General features: G+C 43.9%; 1 protein-coding gene and 1 long non-coding RNA gene across 4 annotated transcripts in view; one reads left to right on the top strand and one right to left on the bottom strand.

The window, feature by feature from the left end:
- The window catches only part of NFIB (nuclear factor I B), a 254,906-nt gene extending 243,772 nt beyond the window's left edge, over positions 1-11,134 (bottom strand). The window contains exons 1-2 of the mRNA XM_052644465.1: positions 10,889-11,134; positions 4,285-4,816 (exon numbers count right to left, since the gene is read on the bottom strand). Coding sequence (XP_052500425.1) covers positions 4,285-4,816; positions 10,889-10,918 — 562 coding nt within the window. The 5' untranslated portion in view covers positions 10,919-11,134. The remainder of the gene's footprint in view (positions 1-4,284; positions 4,817-10,888) is intronic.
- A 3,206-nt stretch (positions 11,135-14,340) lies between these two features.
- Positions 14,341-20,307, top strand: part of LOC128051998 (uncharacterized) — a 57,230-nt gene continuing 51,263 nt past the window's right edge. For 2 of the 3 annotated variants that reach the window (XR_008199799.1, XR_008199800.1), the window contains exon 1: positions 14,341-14,649. This is a non-coding gene — a long non-coding RNA (uncharacterized LOC128051998). The remainder of the gene's footprint in view (positions 14,650-20,307) is intronic. The other variant, XR_008199798.1, reaches the window with a different exon arrangement.

The raw sequence follows: 20,307 nt of genomic DNA, 5'->3' as shown, positions 1-20,307 counted from the left end.
CTCGAATCTGGCAAATTCAAGACAACAGTTACTCTCTCTTGAGATCTCGAAACTTCTTTCTTCAAAGCTCTTCCCTCAGAGAAAGCCCAGCCCACCTTGCCCACCCCTCCCTGCCTTTTTCCCCTTCAGACAGGACACAGACTGGCTACTCAAGGCTTCCACAGGCCAGACTTCCTTCTGTGCAGCCTGCTAATCCTTCTGATTAATTAATGAGATAAATATGGTTAACTGGAAACCAATGTTCAGGCAAACTATCCGGGAAACTTCAACCAAAATTATTTTGGCCTTTTTGTTGGTCTTCCTGGTGTCATGTTTCCTCATGAAGGTTCTCTCTCTTTTTTTTTTTTTTTAGCATTTACACTGTTACACATTACTACTTACTACACATAACTAGAAAAAAAACAAATGTCCTCTCAATGGCTTACTATAAAATTTGGAAGTGTAGAAACTGAAGGAACTAGAAATTCCCTAAGAAATAAGCAGTGATGTGACTGCCACAGTCAGTCCTGGCAAGTGCATTCCATGTCACTGCAGCCAGCTAGCCCTCCACACCCTTCCCAGAGCACACCAGGCATCCTACAGTACACTTCTGTCCCGAGAAGGTGTCCTGTGCAAGGCCTGCCTGGTTTTTGTTTCTTTTTTTTTTTTTTTGCTTTGCTTTCAAGAAGGCAATAACAAAGACAATATGGGGAATAGGTACCACCTGCCCAAGAATCATTGGACATCTTTAATATCTTGGGAAAAATAGAGGACACGTTAGAGCTTTTTTCCTTTCATCGGTCATCATCTTAAAAAGAAAAAAAGGAAACCGAAAAAAATAAAAATAAAAGGAAGGGTTTTCTATCAGCTAAGGTTTGCTGCAGCAAACAAGCAAGCAGCTTTCATTCAGGGATTGTCAAAAACTTTCCAGTGTGCCCACTGCAATGCGGATGCCAACCAACGAATCAAAGGCATTCAGCAACTAGACAAAGAGGGTCTGATGCCAACCTCGGTGCCACTGGCAACCGTTATTGGCATCCAGCACAGTGTCTGCCTTTTTTTTCCCCCTCGCCTGGCACTTCACAAACAAAATGGCGGTTCTTGTAGCAACGAAACAGCCGAAGCGCAGCCCTCTGAATCAATACCGTCAAATGATTTTATGGATTTAAATGCAGGGACTCCCACATGATGTGTGTATTTTAGGTAAAGTGGGGGTAGCATCATTTAATAAATGACTATATTGAATATGACTCTTTCCTAAACATAGAGCAATAGAAAAATGGACTAAATTGCGGTCAACCAGACTCTAGGCACAGGAGAGGCTGAATAACAAAGAGATTTCGCTTTAAAGGAAATCCTGCCTTGCGGCCATGGGATGCAAAAGTCTAATGAACTATATATCAGAAATGATTTCAAAATGCATACATTCCCCCCAAAACTGTATCAGATGCAGATGTAGCACTATAGCTTGTGTCAAAGCTCTAGTAACTCTTTCCACATTTCAAAAAAAAAAGATGAGGCTGAAGCTGCTGGGCATGAAAAAAAAAATAAATAAGAGTGTGGGTTGAACCAAAAGAGAAAGAGGGAAAAAGCATAGGAAGTTGGTCAACAATGAACTTTATTATTTGCTGGTCTTTATTTCATTCTCCAGAAGATATGCAGTTTGTGATCTTGTGTAAATAACCAAGAGGACTATTGACATTTCTAGATCTGGAAATTGTCAATATATTGTAACATCACTCCACACTGCAATGCGGATGCCAACTAACAAATCACAGGCATCCTGAGCTAAACAAAGAGGGTCCGATGCCAATCCTGGTGCCAGTGGCAACCATCTTTGGCATTTTCTCTGTTCTTTCTCATGTTTTCCTCCCAGTCATTTAGAAGTGGGGAAAGAAAGAAAAAAGGGGGGAAAGGTAATTCTGTTGCTCATTCTTTGCAAACGTTACATTTTTCTTTTCTGAATTTTCTCTTGTGTTTTTCTTTATACTTCTTTACCTGATTAATAAAATAGACTTAAGTGGGTTTCCATGCACTTAGAGGAGAAGTAAAAAGTCACGATGGGAGATATGCAGCTCTCTGATTGACTACAGATTAGTTTTTTAAAATGCCCTCTTCAACCAACCGCACCACAAAAATATGTAATTAATCTACATTTGACCAAAGGAAAAATTTTTTAAAAGGGAAAACACAGAAGCATCTTGATGTGACTTTTTCAAAGAAAGCGCCATCAGATATTATAAAGATATGATGTATTCACAAGTAACAGAAGATATAAATTAGGTGCGCAGTGTAAGATAATGAAAGGTTTTCAAAATGAGACTCAAAACAACAAAATGAATTTTTTATCTGAAAATGTGGTCTCCAAGAGTTGCTTAAAACTTTATGACTATCACGACCGACGGTTTAATGCAGAAGGCATTTGTGCATTTTTTTCTTTCTTCAATCTATCTTCCCAGATCCAAAGGATATGTTCTTTATTGTCAGTTCATCAACTAAGACAGTTGGCCACCTGCCCCAGGAGTGAGTGTACATGTGTGCACACCTCAAGGAACAGCCTTCAAGCAAGTTAAAATGCAAGCAGCAGTGAGGTGCTTGCAAATCTTCTCTCCCTGCACTAAAAAGTTACATAACCCACTTTCTAAAACTTTACTTCCAGTCTTGACTTTCATGACAGAGTTACAACACATTTACAGTCAATCCAACACATATATACGGCCCACCTTATAATGTCACCTCTTAGACAGCTGTCAATCAAATTAAGTGTCATGTGCTAATGAGTTTTTATTTTAGGACACACAGGGAAAAAACACGTTTTTCCCCAAACCATCATTACTTCAACTTTAACTTTTAAACATATAGAAATAGTATATGCAGTCTTTTATTTAAAAAAAGAATATTTCCAAATATATGATCTCAAGCACCATTATTTAAAATCAAACTAGAAATGTTTAGCTAACTTTTAAGCATATCTCTAAAACTATACCAAGGAAATGTAAAGAAAAAAAAACACATAATAATACCTAGATTTCTGAGTCAAAACAGTAACTCTGATATTTTATATTTTGGGATGATGAAGTTCATACAATTGACTATATCCCACACTTACATAACAAACATCAGATAACCATCTGCCACCTGACTATCTGCAGGCCACTTTCCCTACCACCTGGCCAAGTTAAGAAATGTACCACCAACTACGGTAGATTAAACTACAGTTCACTTTCAGTAGATTTTTTTTTTAATGTTTTACTATGGACTATTGCTAATACAAGCACATCAATATATATCGATAAATTTATTTGAAGTAAAGAAATTCTCACCTCCTTAAAGAAAATATATTAAGAAAAATGAAAATAATAAACATATTTCATGAACCCAGAAAACACTCAGCAAAAAATATCACCTATTTTTAAATTATTCAGGCAACATTCACCCCACTCTCTTTATCAAGGATTTTTTAAAATAGGTATGGTATGCGGTTTCTACATTCTTTTTGAGATTTATTTTAAACCAGCGTAACCAGTCTACTTTCTGTTTTTGTTCTCTAAGGAGAGCTGCGACTTCTCTCCTTGGTAAGTTTCATGAATTTACATTCAAGTAAACGGACAGTATTAAGTGTTCCCAAATCACTCTGGGAGAATATTAGAACATAAATTATTTAAACAAGACCTATAATCCGTTTAACCTACAGCGAATATTACACAATCAAAAGTAGGTGTTGATAGAAATATTTAAATTAAATAAATCTAAGTCTGCGTAAGATATACTTTCTGATACTGGCTATCTTAAGCATTCTGTAATAGGAAATGTTCATTCTATTTTTCAGTGCAGTAGCACTGGATTCGTGAACAAAGTTCATCTATCTCGTTAGGAAGCTAATACAAAGACTGTTAAAGAACAGTTTGACTATTCATAAATCAAGTTACATTTTCAAACTGGCAAAAGATGACTAGATGTAAAGGATGTAGCCGAGGACAAACAGCAAAGTGTAATCAACTATAGTCTTCAGATTATTCTGTGTCTTTGAAAAGGTGTATTATTTCAAAGACATTTGAAAACGCATCTCTTTGCGGTCTTTAAATATCCACGCCTATCCAGGTAGGAAAGCTCCATGTGTATTTCCATGGCTTGCACATGGCAGTGGACAAGCGAGTGGAGGAACAGGGGCATGCCACTCTCCTCAGATCAGGTGAACAAGAGACCTAGGGGCCTCCAGGACCATCTAACCCAAGCCAGGTGCTCTGTGCGTGGGGTCTGCGGGCAATGTGTGCCGGGCTAGAAGAAAGAACAATCTGCTCCTACCTTGCTCCTGCACGTAGTATGCCAAAAACAAATCAAGCTCCTTAACTGATACTGTGATATGATGTGGCTGGACACAAAGTGCTGGGTTTGTGCAATGTGGGGATTTCATGAGCCGCTCTCCATCGGTACTTTCCAAGGGGATGCCTTTGAACAGGATCACCATGACTAGATCCAGACGCCAGACTTTGTCTGCCTGTCGCAGGCAGTCGATTCTCCTAATCTTACCCTTCTGGTCAGGATTGGATAAGACACAGCACGGGTGCTTCTTGCCAGTCACGGTGAGCACAAAGTCCTCCCGGTACTCCTGGCGGATATCTTTGCGCAGTTTGGCCAGGAGCCTGGATGCCCACTTCTGTTTGATTTCAGGCTTTTCGCTGAGAAGCTCATCTTTGACTGCTCTTTCTTCATCTTTTGACATTCGCTTCTCGTGCTTTTTAAAGTACTTGCGTTTCCGAGCCTGCAGGTTGAACCAAGTATAGGCGATTGCACGGACGTGTGGAAGTAGTGCCTCGATGAATGGGTGAAATTCATCCTGTGGAAGATGAGGGGGAGAAACAAGACATACACGGTCAGTTTAGTTTGGTAAAGGCTCCAAACCATCAGACCACAACCCATTCCCAATTCAGTACCAGAAGTTACACATAAAAATAACATTCTTTTCTTATTTAAAATTATCAAAATAGCAGGACCAGAAGAAAATAAAGAATGCCAAGCTGCCCCTTTTCCACCAAGACTCACAGGTTGATTCTCCCTCCTAAAAAAAAAAAAAAAAGAAAAAAAAAGGAATAAAGATTCATGTTTGTATTTCCACTCTGGCCCCATCCCCCTCATTCCCACCATGCATCCTATATTCTTTAAAACGTAAGCAACCAAGGTGCTTGGCACCTAATTCAATATTTAAACATTTACTTGACCAACTAACACTAAGCAGTACCATTTTACAAAGAACACAGTGAGTTTTTTTTTTTTAATCGGAGCAGAGCTGTTCAGAAGGCAGGAGCGATGGCACAGTTCATTTCTCTTCTCTGTGGCACAGAAACACAAAGCATATAGATGCTCAGTGTAATGCCACACAGTTCCCGCTTTTGGAGCATGCTCTCAGCAAGAGGCTGCTGGTGGCACAAAGAGCATGCGCCATTAAACTTGATCCATTTTCTTATCAAACGTCCAACATTCCAACACTGAAACAGCACCATTCCAGGAGTGGTAACTAGAGAAACTGGTATACGGTGAAGGAAAGTGGGCAAAGGACACAGCTTGTCGTATCCGTGTCCTGAACAGAAGGTTTCCATACTTGGAGCAGCACATTCCCTCCCTCCACCAGCAACACTAGCCCCCAACACACACATACACACACACACACACACACAAAAATACACGCATGCACGCTCTTACTCTCTCACAGATCCACAGACACACTCTTGCATTTTTAAATAAAAGTTTCTAAAGTTGAAAACAGAATTGACTCAGATGTTCTTCCAGCAGCTCTTCCTATAGAATCTGAAGCCCCACTGAGTCAGTTAATTTGTTTAACCGATCACATGAGTATGGCAATTATTCTAAAACCCTTAAAAATCAATCTGAGGTGAACAATGAAAAATGGCAACTTGGCACCAACTTAACATTCTTTGTGTCTCTGCATGCGGTGGCAGGGTGACACCAGGAGTGCACTGCAGGTCACTCCCTGCTTTTGTGGAATCAGTACAATTCATTTGCTACACTTCTGAATTCTCGGACAGGGCTGTGGGTGCACATATGCATGGGCTTGTGAATCTGCACGTGGAGAGATCCCGTCTAGTGAATTAAGTGGTTCACCTTAGGCTCCTGCGTCTTTCCTGCCTGTTTCATCCAAGCCTTTTGTAAGGCAGACAGGCAGCTAAGAGTGGCAGATAATCTGCACCTACAGTTATTTCAAGCTACTTCCCAAAGCAGTCAGTGTTTCATTACTTCCTGCCATAGGTAGAACCTGTCTCCTAAGCTCAGGCCTATTACTGTTCCGAGAAAGAGCTTAACATCCAGGGCGTGCACACTGTAAGTGGGCAGTGAGGCCAGATCTGAAACAAATGAGAACTTCCACCACGGCCACTTTTCTCGTGACTGTATCGTCACCTCAACCGCAAAATAACTTTCTCTAACGACTTATATCCCAAGTTAGAATTGACAGCCTAGTACTGGTCACCCTGAACTATATGGAATAAATTCTATCTAATCAGCAGTCTGATGAATTCCATCAGGTAAAAATGATGAAAGTATCATGAATGACTCTAACAAAGAAGATGCCCCCAAACTCCCATAGAGTTACGAATTCATTTTCAAGATCATATTCAGTTTCAATGTTAAAGATTGCGGCATGTTCGCAGTCTATAGTTCGGATCCAGAAGAGTTATACATCCCATCCGATCAATAATGCAATTTTCAAGTGTTTTAACATATTGCCGTGAAATGTTCCGAGAGCAGGATCAGCCTAAATCAAAATTTTATAACAATACAGAATGTGGATGATTACATCACAGCATGAGGCATAACCAAATGCCATAGAGGAAATCATTAAACCGATCAGTAGTTTCCAGCAGAGACTTGAACAATTCAGTTACTATGCGAGCACATTAAACTAGGCCATGGAAAGAGTTAAACCACAATCTGTTCTTTGTGTGGGAAGGCAGCCCTGCTCACAGCAACCACAGCCCATGATAAGACCTCCCTATCTCCATACACTTTCTGATGCCATGCTTTCAGCGTTCACTGTAACTACAAAAACTTTGTTTATCTCCCTTAGAAATATATGCAAGAGGAAACCCTGCTCGAGGAAATGTGGACTCATGCTTTGGGAACTCACTTCCTATAATCTAACTTCTCCTATGATTTATTGATATGATTTAAAAACCCACATATATATACTCACAAACTAAAACCTTGAAATCATGAAGAGTACATGCGATGGGAAGAGCTTTGTCTCACTCACTTTACCCTTGCAGTATTATTTTATTTATTTTATTTTAAAATGCAGTATTATTTTAACAGATATTAAGCAATGTGGTAACTCTCAAGTACTTTTATCCTTAAGTACTATGTTCAGTAACATTTCATTTTCTTATAAAGACTTCAAATATAACTTTGATTACATTTGTTTGAGTTTCTAATCATCTATCATGTAATAGATTTCAAAATCTTAACAACTTATTTTAAACAATCAAAATGCAACACCGAGGGCTTAAATTTAGAATTTCTTAGCAAACGCACATAAAACACTGCTTTTTTAAGGTTGCCTTTAGCTTGTTGCCAATGCTGCCAAGTAATGTTTTAAAACATAGTTTTTTTCTTTTGATAAATAGAAGCAGCAAACTTTCTGAGTCCACAGTCGCCTTACAAATATCTTTCAGGGCTTTACTATTATGCGAATTCCTTTCAAGTAAAACGCTTACTTCTGACATGAAGATATCCTCAAAAAATGGTAAGTAGAGTTTTTCAATAAGTCACATGTATTTTTGTATTAACATGACTAAAGTACCATCTCCCAAGTATGATTGTTTTCTAATGCTGAGTTGTAATATATCTGTAGTGATTTTGAATGGCATCTATATGAAGCATAGTAACTTGTCTTCATCAAAAAAATGATTAAGGTATTCAAATGTCCTAATTAGTAGGTTATCACAATAACACTATAAACAACTATGAAAATTGTTTTTTTAAGAAAGCAAAGCATTTAAGTAAGCTAATATCTAATGTCTCTATGCTAAGGTAATAGGCCACCTTGCTCTTGCAGAATTTTTATTAGAATACATTGGCATTCAGTAATTCTTTCTCTTTTCAAACTTCCTTTATTAAACTAAACTGATAAAAATAAACAACCTAGTTACAAATTTCAAATATAAAAGTAAATAGTCATAATTCCACTGGAAATATTTTTTTTTTTTTTTTTCACAAAACAGTGGTCTCCATGAAAGGGATGGAAAATTAGACCAATATAGAGATAGAAGAGTAAATACTAGATGTTCTTGGAGCACTGCTATTTAACAATAAACCATTTTTATAAATGTACCTTCAGAACCTGAAAAATAGTGAAATTAAAAAAATTCAATACAATCATTCCAAGTGAAAGTTACATTATTAAGGGTTTACCTTATTTTTAGCAAAAGCAAATACAAAATCCTATATGATGCTTGATTTTCTTTTTACATCTGATTCATACTGATGTAAAAATACAGATTTATATCTATATACTGATAATTTTGAATAACACTTTGATAAATATCAACTATAGCCTCTTTTCAAACTTCTTTCTAAAGCCTAGATATCTTATAGCAACAACGAAAGCACTTTGCAAAATTTTCAATCAATTAAGAATGTTTCTCTATTTTGTATTTACATAATCCTAAAAACTGTTTTGCTACAGCTATTAAGTTCCTGTAATACAAAACTAAACTACTGGTCTGATATCAAAGTAGCATTGTTAATACTACTTCTGCAACACCTTACACTATCTATAAAGTCACACAGATATTAAAGGGAGAATTTTAAAGCTAAAATTTTTCTTCTAATCTAGGCCTTAAATCCCCAAAACAGTTTCAATATGTCAACCTAGATTTACATTATTAAAACAGTAGAGAATATCAGTCATCATGAATTAGTGTTGGTAAGTATGTATCCTTGAATACTAATAGGACAGTTGAATGATTGAATGACTATACTGTACATGCTCCTAATATTCCATATGTCACGATGCTACAATATTATTTTTAACTTACACAAATTTTGATAAAGCTAGTGACTTTTCAATTCATATCTAGAGGAAACCAAACATGCAATGTAATCGCTAGCAATGTTTCTGAAAAGTCGATGCTGGCAATATGAACCAATACAGAAAAGCAATCATTCACAGGTGAGAGCAAGCAGTGCAGCACTTTGCATGTGAAAAGCTTACCTCAATTTGTTTTATTTGAACTATGCTTCAATAATGTAAAAATAATATCAAATGGATGTGGTTTACCAGAAAGAGGAAAAAATCCTGCTGATGGGTAATATGAAAGGTAACTTTTGCAACTGAAGGCAATTCGTTACACCTGAAACAGTTTCATCACCATATTTATTGGCCATTATTCACAGCCTTAAAAATACAAATAGGTCAGCAACTCATCTTTTCCAGTTTTGTTAAATTAAAGTGCATGTTTATTTGCTGAAAATAGCCATATCTAAGTTAATCACACTCAGATGCCAAACAAAATATAAACAATAAAAAATGTGTCAGCCAAAAAGCTACAGGACTGTATCCAATCACTGAATAAGCCTTATCATTGTTTTCATCTTCATTCACAATTTATGAATGCCTCAGTCCTTTTGAATCACAATGGCTTCTAATTGTCATACAATTGAAATCTTAATCATTTGTCCATTACAAAAACGCATCATCATGATACTGGATTTTTTAAAACTTGTAACACACCTAAAACTAGGGGACACTTCTTAAACTATTTATAGTTTTTAAGCCAATGTCAAAGAAAATGGTTATCAATTACTAATCGTGGCATAGCCTCCTATAAGCTGCAGTCAACTCTCCCACACCTTTAGACGTTTAAAACACTGCTTCAAATAACAACTCTAGGCTAAGATATTTAGTTAGTTCGTCAGTTGCTTAGTTAGCCGGGCAGCGATGAAAGCCGCCCCCAGGTAAGTCTGTTCCGTCTCTCCACTTTTCCATTTGACCGATCGGTTTAAAATTATGTAAATTGTGTTCCTGTAAAAGTATAAAGCCAATATTTTATTTCATAACACTGTACCTGAACTCTTAGGACAATTTTCAAAGTGAATTTTTGAAAATGACCTTACTTTTCCAGCATTACTTTCTAACCTACGCCCCAATATCGTCAAATGAACAGGTCTCCACAAAATGAACATGTTTTAAAAGTCCTTTAACTTTCATCCCGACCAACTAACTCGAGTCCACGTCTAGATCGCCTTTGTCGCATGATCACTGGAAACCTCAAAGTGCGGATCGCGATGGACTAGAGTTTCAGATCCCCAAATTAAGCAAAGGAATGGTCCCCGGACCCCAACCTTCGACTCGCTTCGTCTCCCGCCCACTGCCTGCAGCGGAGTCCAGAGGCGCCCACAAGGACTCCTACTGGAGTCCCTTCGCCCAAGTTCACTGCTTGTTTATTAAGGCTCAGTTCCCCCCCCCCCCGCCCCCCAAAGCTTCTCTAAAGCCGGAGTCCACCTCAGCGCGCAAGCAACCAAAAGAGGCAGCAGACACCCTGGGCAGGGGCGCAGCAAGCACTCCAGGGGCCGCAGGCGGGCTAGCTCTCGCGGGCCCGGGCCCTGCCCATCCCTGGCGGCCTCGCCCGGCCCAGCCGCTCTGGCAGCACGCGGGCACCCGCTCTCCGTGCCCAGCGTGCCGGGCTGGGCGCGCATGGTGATTGTGAGCTAGGGGCCGCTCGCCGGCCGTGGTGCCGCCCTGCAAACCCCGCCGCAACTCCGGACCACTTCTGCTGCTGGGTTACCGGGGTGTGCGGAGGTTAACTAAAACCATTAGTTGTCCGCGGACGAGAGCAACAAAACAAAGGCATTTCGGGCTAAAGAGAAAGCTCGAGAGAGCGACTGAGACATGTACCTGAGTGAGACAGATGGGAGAATACATCATGACTTCGCCTTAAAACGCACTTTCCCGGAGATGCCCAAGAAAATCTTCGAGAAGCAAGAATTTCATCTATTCATTTTACAGTCATCTGAGCCCCGCGATGCGATCAATCAGGACAGGGCTCTGCGCTGGATCACCGCAACTTCACAACAAACCCAGTCCTCCTTAAATAGCCAAAGATTCAAGTTCACTCGGCGTGCTAGATTTCCCGGGGTGAAATCCAATCTATACTTTTAACCCTCCTGCAGTCCGAGCGCGCTGGCCGTGCTCGCCGAGGCCGCCGCCGCCGCCGCCGGTGCTGGCTGCTTTTCGCCTGGGTTTGGGGTTTGTTTTCTGTTTTGCAGTTGTTGTTGTTGTTGTTGTTGTTGTTGGGGGCTAGGGGGTGCGCGAAGGTTCGGTGTGGGTCGGATTGGGGTGGTGGTTGGTGGTGAAATGCTTTTTTAAAAAAGGCGGGGAGGGGGGCGCAGGAGAGAGGGCGGGAGGGAGAGCGAGGAGAATGTGTCACCGCGCTGGGAAAGTTCAAGGTTACAGCCCCAAGCACTGCGGCAGGATCCCGGAGTGGCGATCGCCGGCGAAACTTTGCCGCGAGCCGACCATGTGTGTGCGCGAGGGGGGAGCGTGAGCGAGTGCGCGCGGGTGGCGGGGCGCGCGCGGGAGAGGGCCGGGGTGGGGGCGGGGTGGGTGGGGGAGCCGGCAGAGGCCGGGGTGAGGGAGGGGGCGCGAGCGCAGGTCTCCCGGGCGGAAGAGGTTCGCGGCGCGCGGTCCCCGGCTGCAGCGGCCGCCGCCCGCGCCGACTCCTCCACGCCCGGCTGCCCGCCCGCCGCCCGCCTCGCCCCGCGTCTGACCCGGCCGAGCGAGGAGGCTGCTGCTGCTGCTGCCGCGGCTGCCCAGAGCCCGGGGGTATCGGAACGCGCTCCTGAAAAATCCCAAACGATAAATCCCGCTCTCCCGCTCGGCTCCAAACTCCTCTCTTTCTGCTCTGGGCTCTTTTTTTTCCCCTCCCTCTCTCGCTTTCTTTCGTTGCAAAACTTGGAAGTTGAAAAATTCACCGGTTCCACCCTCTGGACCCCGCTCGAGCTCTCTCCAAATCAGACTTAAGGATTGTTTTATTATTTAATTACACAATCATCGCTTTACTCCTCCTCCTGCAAACGCGCATTCCTTTTGCACCAGCCTCTCCACACCCCCCGCCCCCCACCTTCCTCCTCCTCCTCTTGCTTCTCTCCCTCTCTCTCACTCATTTGTTAAAGCTCTCATACCACTGCAATAGAACCACAACTTTTTTTTTTATTTTAAATAAATGATCATTCCGCCCTTTGGGCAAGTCCCGCGCCCTTCCCCTAACACGTACACACCCCGAAAACCCGCCCTGGAAAAAGGTATTTCGGTGCTCGCTGCGGACTCTTTAAGCCGCGGGAACCTCCGAGTTAAGAGAAGCCCTGAGCCGAACTGGGCCCGAGAAATGAACGAATGGAAAATTCCCTCACACCCAGGCCGCCCCGGGGCCCAGACTGGGGCGCCGACTCTCGCACCCGGGGCAGGCGCGGTCCGCCGATTCCGCCGGCTGAAAGGAGGAGGGGGAGACGGAGGGGGGATGGCTGAACGAACTTGGACTTAAATAGTTGGGGCACGCCGGCGCGGGTGGGAACGGGACCCATCCGGGGTCTCCCAAGCATGGGCCCGCATCCCGGGGCAGCTCCGCACAAGCGGCGCGCCTCGCCGCGGTTTGCCGCCCTCCCTTGGGGGTGCCCGGTGCACGTGGCCTCGCTCGGAGCCGGAGGATCGGGCCGCGCCGCCGCCTCCTGCGCCCTCCTCCTTCTAGTCCTCCTCCTCCCGCGACTCGTCTGGCTCACTCCCAATCCCCACCCCTCCCCGGGGCCCTGGGCGCCGGCGGAAAGCGGCTCCCGCGCCGCCGGGGTGCAGGCAGGGCGGGGCCGCAGCGCGCCTGGGGCTGCGGGGCGGGCGGGCGCGCGCGCGAGCGGGGTGCGTGTGTCTCTAGAGCCCTGCAGAGGCCGCCGCGCCCGCCTCGCTCCCGCGCGAGGCCCCGCCCTCACCCCGCCGCGAGCCGCGGGCCCCGAGTGAATGAACTTGATTTCGGAAATGTGGAGGCCGGCGCTTTGCCTCGCACTCTTTCTGCGCGCGCGCGCGCGCACAGACACACACACAGACACACACACACACACTCCGCCCCCCAAATTCCGGTTTTCGGCCAGGGGTGGGTGGGGAAGAGGTGGAAGCAAAGGCTGTGCAGACAATGGAGAGAGGAAAAGTGAGTGCCAGGGGCTACGCGTCTACCTAGCTCGCGGGCCCCGGAGGGCACTCGAAGGCCCCAGCCAGGGGGCGGGGCCGCCCCCACTTCCAGCTGTGCTCTGGAGCCGTTTGGAGGTTCTCCTGATTCCCCTTTCCTCTTTCCCGCTTGCTTCCTCCCGATTTTTTCCCCTCAACTTTCTCCTATCTCGTTCTCTCCGCTCTTCCCACCCCTTCCTTACGCGCTCCCCCCACCACCACCACCAGCGGACTTGAAGGAACTAGTGACTTTTTCCTTCACCGAGTGGGAGTTATCCACATCAAGCATTTCACAACGACACATCAAGAAAAGTAGGCAGGTTCAAGTCAACCATGAAATGGTCACTTTTTAACCCCGTCCTGTCCTCATTAGGGAAATGCTCAAACACAGTCCGTTTTCAAAGAGCGCTCTTAATGAGGCGAGCCTGCCAAGTCCACCAGCTGCAGCCCCCGTAAAGCAAGAGCCTAAAGAAGAAAGGCGGTGGGGAAGGAGGGGGAGTCGAGGAGGCCAGGGTTGGAGGGGGGAGCTTTGGTTCTGGGAAGACAGGTAAAGTCGGGGAAATTTAGAAAACCCCCCGGAGTTAACCCTTTAGGGCACACCCCACTGGGAGCGGAATCCTCTAGTCCGGGTTCTGACAACGTTAATTTCCTTTGTGTGGGTCATTTCTTCCTTTTGAAAAGCCAGAATAAAGTTGACAGTCTTTATAGATGAAAGAAATGAAGTGACAGTACGGGTTAATCCGAATAAATACTAATTTCTCTCAGAAATGTTTAAGCAATCTCATCCTAGATTTAAAAAAAGAAAAAAGCCCAAAACATTACTTTGTGTTGCACATTCTGCTGCATCCCTTTTCTCACCCTCTTACAAGGTCTGAAGGGTGGGGGGTGGGTGCGTGGAAGCGCTACTGATAATACCAGCTTTAACTACTGGAGTTTCCCTTTGAACAAATATTCCATTTAACCGGGGTTAATTTACCATAAAAGACATTCCCGTTGGCACGAATACTCTCCTGTCCTTGAACACACCTCTTTGAATGCCTGGACTCTTACAGAAGCCATTATTTCGGGGTCTCTTTAAAAATCATGCTCCCATCTCTCTTTCTCTCCCTCCCTCCCTTCTTCCCTCCCTCCTCACCACACCACCCCCAGTGAAATCTTGGCACCCTGCAAGTGCTCCGTTTCAGCCAGAGATCCCAGAACCAGCCGCTGTCCCCTGGCAGAAGAGGCCCAGTGCTGAGCCCTGGGCAAGTGTCTGCAGACATCGCCACCCCTCCTCCCTTACTAGTTTCCCTTACCAACAGAAACCCTTTCCTTTTGCCACCCAAACTAGGTCGCCTCCAAAAGTTTCTCACGAGCTTAGAAAAGAAGAATGAAAGACAACTCTTAACACAGAAGAGCCCACAAAAGCTACAGCAGCACCAGGGGTGATGAAGCAGCAACAGACCCAGGTAAGACCCCCGAGACCTAAAGATGTCTGGGGCCTCCCAGGCCTATCACTTAGAGGTTCAAACCTCTGCCTGTCTGTAGGGCACTTATGGATGAGCATGGAGGATACTTGGTGGTGGGGGTTTTGATTTGTTTCCAAGAAAAAGGAAAACAAGAAAGGAAGGGGAAACTCAAAGGGAGGAAAAAATGAGCAACAGAGACATGGGGTACTCAGTGGATTTGGCTTTGACTGTCTTCTTAGGCCTTGGAACCATGGGTGAAATGGCTGACATCCCCCCAACCTCACCCCACCCAGAACTCTGCTTCTTGTGCAGCCAATACCAGGGACACTGCAAGTCTTCTCAAGATGAACTCTTAAGATAGCCTTTTGTAAAGAGGGACTGGGGTGGGGGAAGGGGGTAGACCGTGACTTCTCTCAGCAGGACACTTCGCTGTCTGTGGTTTCAGAAATGCCAATCTTTCAAACACCAGGTAGGAAAAAAAGAGGAGGAAGTGAGAAGGTACATATGGTATTTTAGCCATTTTCCCTTTTACCCAGCATGTCTGTGCCATGGCATTAAGGGTGGTTTGAAAGTATCTCTGAAAAGCTTCTGATGCTATCAAAGTGGGCGAAACACTTTTTAGACTGGTACTTACCTCTCCTAAACTTCTCTCTCTCACACTCACTGAAAGAGTTAAACTAATTTCATTCACCCCAAAATCTGGCTGGAAGAAAGAAGTGAAAACCTTCTGTAGCAACAGGAAAATCTGATATTTCAGAATCCCTAAAGACCTCCTCCCTAGATCACCTATTCCCTGCCATCTTATAGAGGAGGAAAGTTTTTGTTTTTTGTTTTTTGTTTTTCTGACAGTTTAATTTCAAGAAGTGCTGGAGTGTCTGTTCTTCAGGTGACTGGATTTTTCAAAACTCAGTTGTATATTTGAAAAAGTAAGCAGTATTACCCAATTGGAGGCTTTCACTGACCTCCAGAGAGGAGCATAACATCTCAAGGGTCTTCCAATATTGATTTCCTTTTAATCTTCTCCTTTCTAAAGAAATTCAGTGACAGGGTGTAAATCTTGAGTAGTTTAGGGAAAAGTTCTTGGAGCTTAACAAAGCTGTCATTTTCAATACACTCGATGACTCTTTTTTTTTTTTTTTTTTTTTTAGCTCTTGCATGTGACTAGAGGGGTGGCTCAACAATTCCACACACCCTGGCTGCATGGCCAATATCAATATTTTAAAACTAAATACAAAAGAGACAGATGACCTCCTGACCCCAGGAAACAGGCCTGCAAGACTGCAAGTATCCACTACACCATGCCCAGGGACCTTTTCTTCTTCCAAATGAACCACAAAAATCATACATGTGTAGCCTGGAAAACACGATTTTATATCCACAAGCAAGAACATCAAAAATCCACTCAACAACACATGTATAAACAACCAACAAGTACTGAAATTGCCTGCACTTGATGGGAATTGCAAAATCATGCCCAGCTCTATCAGCCCTTAAACTACTACTGTCAAATTAGGGTAGCAATTTTTCCCTACTACAAAATCCACAATGGGTTAGCTTCCCCACCCCCCATTGCCAGTGCTTTGCCTTTCACTGAAATGAATAAATAACTGTGGATTTTTTTTTTCCCATCCTCGGGGAGCTGTTCGGTGTCCCCTGAGGACACAACTAAATGAGAAAAATGACGCTGTTAATAATGTCACTGCTGAAATGCCTGTACTCGACTGTTTAAAAAAAAAATACCGTCCCGCTAAGTGTGCCTACATTTCGGGCACATTTTCAAACCACCACTGAATCTGTATGTAGACCAGCATTAAGTTTAGCTGGTTTTCACTTCTGTACAGAAATGAGGCTAGTTCATCAATGGAGATTCCCAGCTTCTAAAGACATTGCTTTCTGGGATTACAAAGTCAGCAGTTGCCCTGTAATTTTTGTATGATTTTAAACTTTGAAAATCACAGTAATAATTGTCTTGGTTCACTAACAATACTTCAAAACTTACAGGCACCTTCACACACAGACTTCTTTGCTGAGCCTGTGAGAGTTGTAGCTATTGTCCTTTTTCAAAATCGCTAACACTTAAAACTATACCATCATTTTATTTCTACATGTAAGTTGGTTTTTGTTTCCTATCTACATGCGCCTTTGTGACATGAAAAAAAAATTGGCTTTAATGAGCTGTTTAGAAAGCTTTTATGCAACATGGCTAAGTTGTCTTTATATTGTTCATGAAGAAATGTAGAAAGTGCACTGCAAACCAACGTAAACTTTCTGCATCCCTTTCTGTAAATCTGTTCTTGAAAACTGCGTTTCAGTTTCAAAACCAAAACAATCATAATAATAAGACTGTTCATTTTAACTTTCAAAATAAAATTTAGCCAACAATTGCATAATTACAATGATAGAAAACAAACCGCTGGGCCTATACAAAATACATATTAATATTTTAAGTAAACTTTGAGATACATCTGAAAATATTTTACAACACACAGTAAGTTAATAACTTCCAAAGCAATAATATTGTCAAATTGTGTGATGTCACAAGCTCCAAAAGCAAAGTTACAGATGTTCATGACATCACATTCACTCATAATTATGTTGCTGCTGTCTGACCATCTTAAACGGATGACTCTGTCTACTAAAGAATAAAAAGAATTTATTTTGGACATCAAACAATGAAACTGTCACCATTTATTGTATGAAACACTCAGCTAATCAATTTCCTATTAAAACAGCTTTCAACAATACTCAGCTTTAAAATTCATCAGGGCCAGTAAAAACCTCTTCCCAGTGCACAAGAATGCAGTCCCAACCACGTACAATAATTACCCTTCTAATACTTTTATTGCCCAAGCGCTTTTTCCTGTGCTCCCCATCAGTGAGGCAGGAATCTGCAGTATATTGTATCAGTGAATTGGAGTGCTTGACCTTTGCCCACATATGATTTAATAGGGACTTTTCAGCACTGGTGCTTTCTCCATCTCTCATACCATTAAATGAAAACATCAAACCTCAAATGTAAAACTGGAAACCACAACGTTTTGTGTTTCACAACTCTTTGCAGTTTTTACTTAGATTGCTTAAAGGTCAGCTTCTTTGCCTCACCGTGCTCTGCCCCATAGAGTAAATGTACTCAAAAGTCACACTCATTCTGATTTTGATTAAATCTTGAACTCCCCAGATACACACATGCACCCTGCTTATTTACATGTGCATTCTTTCCTAACCACATAAGCATGCGTGTATGACTTTCTGGATTTATTCCATTTTAGGGCTGATTTAAATGTCTGTTCAAGTATGGGTTCACAAGTTAACTTTTTCCCACCCGATGGAAAGTTAAAATTACAAAGGATGGTGTTATAGGATCCTGTCAAAGAAAGTTAGAGTTAATCTTGTGTATTTTGGCGCCTTTTCCCTGCCAGCTACTGTACTTGGTTGGGGGGTGGGGGGGGTGGGGGCGGAGTTGGGGGTTGGAGATCTTGTCTGTCCTGTCTCAAGTTCAATGGCAATTCTTCTAACCAGAGGAGAAGATGGCCATGTTCACAGCACTAATAATAATTCCAATCACGCCACTTCGGCATCTTGTGTCAAAGTCGAAACGGGCTTCCCCGCCCCCTCTTCAACCTGAAAGCTGCCAAGTCCTCACACACTCCGCATTCAACCACAACTTAATGGATGGGGATATCGTGCATTAAAATATGTCCCAGACATACTGGCAAAGAGAAGACAAGGGAAGAGGGAGACAGACAGACACATACACGCGCACGCACACACACTTTGTTAGGCAGAGGGGAAAAAATACTAGAGTGAAAACAGCAGGGCAGGAAAAAAAAAAAAAACGAGCGGGAAGAAATACATCATAATCTTTTTCTTTTTCTTTAAGTAGAGGGAAGAGTGGGAGAGGGCTAACAATTCTATCCTGCCACTTCAGGAACAAGGGAGTGGGGGTAACTACACTTTGGAATGAAGAATGATTTTAAAAACGCCAATACACCGATCAGAGCTAAATAAATACACTTTTAAGTGAGAATACGTAACAAATCTGTGCAGGGAAGAAAAAAATGCTCCGAAAAGAATAGACTACAAGGTACAACTAAAGTATCAGTTGTACAGTAATTTTTTCCATCATGGGGAAGGGGGTTAGGGAGATGAAGCAGAAAAAAAATGCTACATTTCAATTTTGGACTTACAATGTTATCCACGGATTCCTATCATAAAAGTGTGGCATGTACACTAAAGTTGACAAAGTTGTGGTTTTTTTAAACATTAGGGCTGAAAATCCAACATATGGCTCAACCTGTAAAGCAGAAATGACATTTAGGTTCTCTTTACAATGTACAAAGGGGAAAAAAATCTGTGTCCGGGAATAGAAGGGGATACAAGAGACAAATAAGCAAATAAAATTCTTCATTTCAAAGCTACATACCACTGCTTATTGCAATAAATAAGAGATGTTGAGTTTATAACAGAACCCTGGCCCGCTGACTTCACGTATCTCAGGTAGAGATTTGTGGATTTTTCTCCGGTTTAGTGTCGCTTTTGTATTTTTTTAAGAGCGCAACCCAGGAGTAGGCTCTTATTTTTGTTTTTAATGATAATTTCTGCAATGCCACAATTCCTGGCCCGAAGAAGAAAAGGCGGTAAAAGTCAAGTCTAAAAACAGGCAACCCCTCAGCCTGTCTGGATTTCCAGTTTGCTTCCTCTCACTTGGAGAAGACGTGAGCTTGACTTGAAAGCCGTCCAGAGCGCCGGGTCTGTATTTGTGTGCGTGTGTACGTGCGTGCGCGAGTGTGCTTGGTGGGTTTTATTGTTGTTTTAGCAGGGCTGCTCCGGGGTGAGGGCTGCCTCCCCGCCCGGGCTCGGAGCGCGCTAAGGCTGATGCACCGGCGCGGCCGGGAGGTTGCGCGCTCTCCTCTTCCCCGCCCTGGAATCCTCAGGGCCGGCGGCGGCGCTACCCCGGAACGGCCGGCCATCCGCGCACGGCCCGGCCCGCGCTCTGCGGCCGCCGCCTCCCCGGCTTTCTCTTCCTTCGAACCAGCAGCCCGGCCCCGCCCCACCCAGGCCGGCTCAGCGCGCGGGAAGCGTGGCTCTTCGCTTCCGCCTGGCGGCGGGAAGGAAACCGAAAGGAGGAGCCGGGGGCGGGGGCGCGGTGATGCATATTCATTAGGGCGTCCGCGGCAGCGGAGGCGGGAGCGGGCCCGAGTGGGTGTGGCGGGCTGCGCTGCGCGGGGGCCTCTCACGAGTGGCGGCTCAGCTCTTTGTGCCGCCGGGCGGGGCCGCCAGTCTGCGGGGCCGCCAGGCTCCGCGCGCCTTTGTGCTCCCGCGCTCTGGGGCCTCCCCGCGGGCGTGCGCGAGAGCCGAGCCCGGCCGAGCGGCCGCGGGAGACGCGTCACCAAATAATAATGAGACGGGATTGGTGCTCTTCCCTACTTGACGCCGGGTTGCTGGGTCCGGTTTGTCAGGCTACGTTTGTTTCGTTGTAAAAGGAATTCTGAAATGTTCCTCGCTGCGTAGCCTCATCATTAAAGCAAAACAACCAGAACTCTACTATTTATAGGCATGCAGGTAAATATCAACAATTCAGGGGTAGGTTGAAGAAATAATTTGGAGAAAGGAATGGCTGCCCACTCCAGTATTCTGGCCTAGAGAATTCCATGGACT

This window comes from Budorcas taxicolor, chromosome 8, assembly GCF_023091745.1.
Source record: "Budorcas taxicolor isolate Tak-1 chromosome 8, Takin1.1, whole genome shotgun sequence".
Classification (NCBI taxonomy): domain Eukaryota; kingdom Metazoa; phylum Chordata; class Mammalia; order Artiodactyla; family Bovidae; genus Budorcas; species Budorcas taxicolor.
The sequence above is the reverse complement of the archived record's forward strand: the minus strand, read 5'-3'. Positions and strand labels throughout refer to the sequence as shown.